This window comes from Elaeis guineensis, chromosome 2 (assembly GCF_000442705.2).
Source record: "Elaeis guineensis isolate ETL-2024a chromosome 2, EG11, whole genome shotgun sequence".
NCBI lineage: Eukaryota > Viridiplantae > Streptophyta > Magnoliopsida > Arecales > Arecaceae > Elaeis > Elaeis guineensis.
Window position 1 is genome coordinate 12,834,524 of NC_025994.2, and position 7,694 is coordinate 12,842,217.

Consider the following 7,694-nt stretch of genomic DNA (forward strand, 5'->3'; position numbering starts at 1 on the left):
AAAAAAAATGAAAAGGATAATGAATCGCCAATGCACCAGTGTGCTGGTTTCACCATTTCAATGAGATTAACAAGGTGTAAGATGGCAGTTGTTGAACTAATAACTAATTATATATCCCAATAATGATAATCATGTGAAAAATAAAAAAAAAATCATCAACATTGCTTAAATTGCTATTTTAATTTATTAAAATAAGATGTCGAGCAAATAGCTATTATGCTTCTTATACACCATCAAAATAATAATTAATATTAATATTAATAATAATAATATTATTATTATTAATGACAGTAATAGCAGCAGCAGTGGCATCAGTATCACGCGAAGAGAGAGACCACTCAGCACCGCGCTGTAAAAGCTCTTGAATAAGCCCGCGTTGCACTGCGGCACCGCCTCATAAATAAAGCTAAGCTACTCTCGTGCCAGCCCTCAACCGTCCCCCTTTCCTTTTCCCGGGTCAGGAGTGTATTTATCCCCCCGAAAGGACCTTCGCGCGAATGCATCATTAGCTCATCGCTTTGAGATCTGTGCCGACGGAGGAATGACTTAGCGCTTAGAGATGTGTGCACTCGGTGATCCAACGGTGATTTCACTCGAAGGAAGGTGAATCCTTCTTTCGTGCGAAGGATCCAATCCGGTCCCTCCTTTCCCTTCCTCCCCACTATTTAACTTTCCTAATTTCCTCTCCCTTCCCTGTTCACATATGTCCACCGCACAAATCCACAAGAATAAAAACGTAAGAAGGTGAAGAGAGAAAGAAAGAGAGAGTGAGAACACCACCACCAAGAAACGAAGAACCGGTAGTCATGAAGCCCTCCACCACCACTCTCCTCCTCCTCGCCGCCTTCCTCGCCACCGCCGCCGCCCTCTCCACCGCCACCCGCGACCTCGACGACGGGCACACCTCCTCCTCCTCCTCCTCCAAGCACCGCGGCAGCCACCCGGGCCGCGGCGTTCCCGGCTTCGGCACCGACCCCGGCGGCTTCTTCGGCCCCGGGGCCGGTGGCTTCGGCATCCCCGGCTTCGGCGGGTGGGGCACCCTCGGTGGAGGCTACGGCTACGGCGTCGGCGGCCCCGCCGGGGGTTCCGGCGGGCACGGCGTCGTTCCGCCGTCCATGGTGTGCTCGGAGAAGGGTCCCTGCTACAAGAAGAAGCTGACGTGTCCGTCCAAGTGCTTCACCTCTTTCACCAGCTCCGGCAAGGGATACGGCGGCGGCGGTGGTGGCGGTGGGTGCACCTTTGACTGCAAGAAGAACTGCGTCGCCTACTGCTGATTCCGTGATTAACTTAACCTCCTCCTCGCCCTCTATGCGGCCGTCCGCATGCGTTGGATCGTACATCTTATTTCCAAAAAAAAAAGTATTATTATATATACTATGTGCTAGTGTTTTTTTCTTACTTTTGTGATGGTGTCTTATGTATGTGTGTATGACATGGTATGATATGGTATGGTATGGTATGTATGGGATATAGATGAATAAAGAGAGGGCTTTACATAGTTCGATGGATAGGGGGCTTTTGAGGGGTAATTAGATGCATTTATAACTGACTTGGTTTTATTTGAGTCATGGTATGGTATGTATGGGATATCTCTCATGTTTTGTTAATATTTGGTGATGATGGGCTTTCTATGTGTAGGAATTAAATGTATGGAGTTGTGACTTGTTAGTAGACTTTGAATGTACCTCAAAGACTTCTCGTAGTTCAGAAAAGTAGTATTAAAATGAATGTAGGTTGGACTGACTTTGGTTTTTATCCTGCTTATTTCTTTTTAGCATGGAATAGGGGACGCAGTTAGGTTTTTATACATATTCCATCCTAATCTTTGAGCCAAATATTGTCATTCGCTGAATAATGGTTTCAAATACAGGGATTTTGCCAAAAACGGCTTGCATATTTTTCTTCTATCTAGATTAGAGCTATTTTCTTTTTCTCAGGAGTAGTTCAGTTCGTGAGGTTTTGGATGAACATATTTCTTATAGTGATGAAGCTCATGGTGTGACAGCAGATATGTTCTTATTTGTTAATATTTTGGTCAAATTTATATTTATTCATGTTACTGTTTTTAAAAAAAAAGAACACAAGAAGGCCAGATTTTTTATTAAAAAAATGTTTATATAATGCGGGAAATACTCTTCTTGAGCAAATAATATTGAAAATACTTGTATCAAATCTTCAATAATACATGCGTCAGGTATTTTAAATTTAAATATCACTACATATATTGCACAGCAAAATCATCCAAGGATCCCTAAATATATAGTTTTATTAAAAAAATCTGACTTTTCATGCAAAAGTCTGTAATTAACTGAAATTTTCATACAAAATTCTCTCTTTTTCTTCTTAGCTGTTCAGAAATTTTAAAATTATATTATTTATTAAAAAATATATAAATGTTTTTTCTTTAGAAGAATGGGATATATTAAATCGATCTAGTAAAAATATATTCATATTAATAAGAAATAAAATACACAAAAGGAATCTGAAAAAAAAAATTAAAAACAGCCATCTGTAAAATTATTTTTATATAATAGGCTATATAAATCACCATTCAATCAGCTGAATTAGATATCTAAATGTTCCAGGCCCACCCAACGGAATGGTGTCTGTAAAGTTCTATTCAATGTTTCGAGATAAATCGAGTTCAAACGCTGTTGTGGTGTCTGTTTTGACGGTGAAAACACCGCACCTATCGAAGCTCATTAACATGACCCATGTGATAAGAACACGACAGCTGACCAGTTTTAACCACTTGGGTAGGACTCGGGAGTTAGAAGTTGGATTCTGACCATTACTTTTAATGCTGCTAGATAGGGCTTATAGCCCTAGTCACTGGATTATTGATGTCCTAAAACAGCAAGGGTAGATACAATTCTAAATAGCTACATGTTGTCACAGTGGATGGTCATGAAGGCTATGACATTACCAAAAGGAAAAGGAAAAAGGAAAGATATGAAAGCGTGTAATTACGGCAGCTGTAGATGTCCTTTTAAGATTCTGGTCGCATTCAAGTTGGAGGTATTTAAGTACCATCATGATGATTATCGAATAGAGCGTGTGTTCTGGCAGTTTGAATATGATGTTTGAAAATAATATCTGATTCATTGGTTCTCGATGGTACTGGATTGGTGTACTCATTCATTGAATTCATTTATATAGTGGAGAGAAAACCGTCTATTCATCCAAATTCGATCTCGAAGCGAATATTCTTTAGTGAGAGTTAGGATTTTATGATCATGTCTAAAGAAGATAGATGCATTGGATCGCCTTTTCTAACTCCTATTTTTTTTAGCAAAAAAAAAAAAAAACAACCGTGATAAAGATGATAAATAAATGTCCAAAAGAAAACAGCCTTATGGATCAATGACCGTACTTGGGAAAAGCTTCATTACCATTACCTTGTGTCACATGGAGATTGGAGGACCATATCACGATCCTCCAATGTTTGCAACGGCTGCATTATTTGCCCACCATGGATCTAGAATGATATCACATCCATTTTTTTTTATATATAATAGCAACATAATCTAGGATGTTCCATGATGGATCTTGTCCATCTAATAAAATCTCTAGATATAGATTGTTTCGATTTCATGGTTGGAGCCTATAGTCCTAAGCAGGTGAGATAATAAGTGTACATTTTGGACCATTCAAAATTGGATAACTATGGCATCCTTGAGTAGGGCTGGCAACTTGAGTAGGACTAGCAAAATATGATTCGACCCATCAATTTGATCCATATTTAATCTGTCATGAATAAGTTTGGATATAGGCTAAACAGATTTAGATCATAAACAAATCGATCCATTTAATCTATTTAATATTTGGATTAGATTTGGATTTTAGATATCTGATCTATTTAATCCATTTAATATTCACATCGGATTGAGTCAAATAATCTGTTTAACCTATTTAACCTGTTCAATCTGTTTAAGATCTGTTTAAAATTTGCTTAATATATTTTTGATCCATTTAGCCTGACCTATTTAATCCATTTAATTCATTCAATCTAATTTGAATTGTTTAATAAACGGATTAAGTAGATCGAGTTGGGTTATCTGTTTAATAAATGGATCGGATTTAGATCTAAATTTTTAACCTATTTAATAAATATATTAGATTTGAATTGATGATATTCTGATCCGACCCGTGTTGATCCGACCTGACCCAATTGCCACCTCTATCCTTGAGTTAGATTGGAGTTACATCAAAAAAAATAATAATGATATATAAAATTTTGATCCATGCTCATTTCATCCAAAATTGGGCATTTTGGATCACCTATCTGATCCTAACCCAATTACATTCATGGACCTAAGCTGATTAAGAAGAGGAGCTATCCCTCAAAAAAATTGAATTAAGATCATGACTTAACCCAATTTAATTCAAATAAAAACCTACTCTGATCTTCCAGGTCAAGAAAATCTGATTCATACTCAACCCAATAAGATTTGGGACAGAAATTTTGATATGTATCTAATTTTAACTGAAAAGTCTTTGACAAAAACCTGACCCAAATAGGGTAGGATGGAGTGGGGTCAATTGTCAATGCATAAAGCGGCTGCAAAAAATGCATCATATATTGTCACAAGCAGCATTGTCTACATAGCGGAAATTTTCCTTCTAATTTTAATATTGGAGAGTAAGTTGGGGGAAAAAAATGAAGGTATGAGATTTAAAAAATAAAAAAAATAAGTTGACATCTAGACAAAAACCTAAATAAAAAAAAGTACAAATTATTAGTTTTAAAAATATTAGATTTTTATGCTCAAACAAAACCAGGTAGGTGGATGATCCGGCGGTCAGGATATTATCTTTGATTCTCCAAGGCATATGAGGCTTCCCTTCTATCTGTTCTCTATTTTCTCTTATTTTGTTTTGTTACTCGTCTCTATCTTTGTTTTGTTTTTTTACTTCTCTTTTCCTCATTTTTCCACTCCTTTTATATTTTGTTTCTGTTCTCTTCTTCTCATAAAATTTTAAGGTGAGAATGTGTAATCTCTCCAAAGTTCAGGGAAAAAAATTAGAGGGCCAACTTTAGAAAACACAAAATCCTGCTTCATATGAACATTATACAGTAGCACTTGGGAGATCGAGCAATGAACAGTTATATTTTGTCCAAACAACAACAACGAAACTAGAAATTTTTGTAATCTCTACATGTGCAAGATGAAAAATGATGCCCAAGTCAATAGACATGATCCCAACCAACATCCGCCTTTTTTTCTTGGTAAAATCACCAATCTTGTAAAAATGCATCCATGTGAATTAGAAAATAAAATATGTAAAAAATTTGAAGGAAAATTAAGCAAATGCATTGTTGTGGCACGTGCCATCCAACATTTCATCACACATTTGTATTTTTTTCCCAAGTGTTGCACAACCACATGAAGTTCTGCAAATCTGCAATAGTAATTTTACTCGAGGTAGCAGGTGGATTTGTGGAAGAGAAAGATATTTTGCTGAAAGAACCAAAAAAGAAAAGAAAGAAAAAAGAAAACGCCAATGTGCTTCCAGATGATATATTTAGCCGATCTTTCCGTTTTATTACCTGAAAAACAATACATAATGTCTTAGTACTCCCTTTCTCATCATGAGATCTAGCTTTCGCCCATTTGCCTAGTATCGAGTAATGAAACCACAGTATATTATAAAGGTTATGGGCTGTTGTTCAATGGTTGTTCCTGCTCTATTGAGCCCATTCTAATCTCGAAATGGGCCAACGCAAGGCATGGCCCATCTGTGTAACAAAGTAAACAAGGGTTAAGTAATGGCTCAGATGGACCAGGCCTAATTTTGTTCTAAGAGCAGCAAAAAATTGTCCAACCAATTTTATTGGTAAAATGAATTTCCCCTTTTAGAGGAACTAGGAGACCAAAAGAATATTTATATCTGATCTAAATTTCTATATGCACGGATGTGCATGTTAGATTGGGTTGACAAAGCTCATCGCAGTTCAAAGAGATCATGAATTGTCGTGAAGGTAGGATTCAAACCTAGGTCATTGATAGCCAAGCCCCAATAATGACTTTTTTGATAGAGTAAGTTGGCACTCTCAGCTCAACCAAATATTAAGTAGGCATAACTTACACATCTTGCAGGGTTGGATCAAAGAGGCCATGGATAGCCAACCCAATGTGCATTCCTATCCTCGATGTATGGATAATTGAACTTCCAAACAATTTCATCGTCTGAGGACTCGTGGACTGGAGTCAGATTGTAGTTTTGTGGTGGAGAAGGGAACTGAGCTGGGCTGGACTTGTGGTGTTTCATACGTGGCCCTTAAGTGCGAGGCTACAGTTTGGTAAATGATTGGTGATTAAATGAGTTGCATTTCTACAAGACCTTAGCAGCAAATGATCGGTTGCCGTGAGGATTTCGGCCATTGTAGGATATCGATTTCACGTTAGATTGTTGAATTTCCCTGAAAGAAATGTGCTCTTCGAGGCTCATGAACGGGCCGTTTGCATTCTCTTTTGACTTTGACAAAAGCCGGGGATTCGTGGTTGGGGTGACGCGTCATGATCTACGAAGTCAAAATTAGTGGGCCCTCCATAAATGGTAGAGTAACCATTAGTCTCCAGCTGCCACTTGATTCAAAAGAAGCATAGAAATGATGGATAAAAACAGAAGGATTACCCATCCACTCCAACCTACCAATTTATATCCTTCCAAATTGAAAGAATATAATAAATGATGAATTGAATATATAAGGATAGATTTCTTTGGTGACAAAATTATCTTTAATTTGAGTTTTTGGACAGTAGTCACTGGCTTTTGTCGGGGCATCGTAGAGTCATTATTTATCCATTATAGGGGAAGTTTATTCGAGGACGGGTCAACTAGTGGAGGCTTTTATACATTTGTCTTTTTTTAATAAAAATTGAAATTGGTCGAACTGGGAAATTGATAATGGGAATTATGTTTGAGCTAACTTTCTTTGAAAAAAATGTTTAAGGGTCTCATCCATCACTAACAAGATCCCTAGGGCTTAATATTCCAGTTCTTCCTAACTCCAACTTTTCCTTTTTTTTTTTTTCCTTACTTTACCTTTTTTTAGATCAACTTATACATCTGATTTCATTTCCTTAATGATTTATCTGGATAGGTAAAATCTACCCACCTCCATTTTCTTTTTTTTAAAACAAATCTTCTGTGCACCCCATTACTACTATAATATGGGCTCCCAACTGCATGAAATTACACCATATATGTGGACTTCCCTGTTACACTGTTATAGCAAAAGAAGAATAAATTTAATAAAAGCAACACATGTAGCTAAGTATGTCCTTGATTTCCACTATTATTCTAATAGACTAAATGTCTCTACACTATCGTGTATTTGGAAATTAATTCATAGTAAAATCAGATCTCATTTCCACTTGCAGAAACTTGTTTAAGAAAGAAAAATTAAAGTTGAGGCAAAAATCAACATGAAGACTGTTCGGAATTGCAAAATAAGACAAAGTTAAGAGGAACAAAAAATATAGACCGCATAGACATGATTAATCCAAACAGAGAACATTTTATGACCAGAGAAAATGAAAAACTCTTAAACAACTCCTGGAAAGAGCACAAAAGAATGTAACATGAAGGAACAAATCAGATCTTTTCAATTTTACTTGCGGCTAGGGAATTCAGACTAAGGATTATTGCTTGGTTGAAGGATAAAAAGCCTAGACTGATCAGCACAA

At 37.0% G+C, this 7,694-nt stretch overlaps 1 protein-coding gene across 1 annotated transcript; it reads left to right on the top strand.

Moving 5' to 3' along the window:
- Nucleotides 1-683: 683 nt before the first annotated feature.
- On the top strand, nucleotides 684-1,498 carry LOC105060166 (uncharacterized). The gene has a single exon (XM_029260527.2). It carries the CDS (start codon nucleotides 807-809, stop codon nucleotides 1,272-1,274), a length of 468 nt encoding a protein of 155 aa, XP_029116360.2. The 5' UTR covers nucleotides 684-806; the 3' UTR covers nucleotides 1,275-1,498.
- The last annotated feature ends 6,196 nt before the right edge of the window (nucleotides 1,499-7,694 follow it).

Coding starts and splice junctions, on each gene's coding strand:
- LOC105060166 (XM_029260527.2), top strand. CDS start 807: ATGAAGCCCTCCACCACCACTCTCCTCCTCCTCGCCGCCTTCCTCGCC.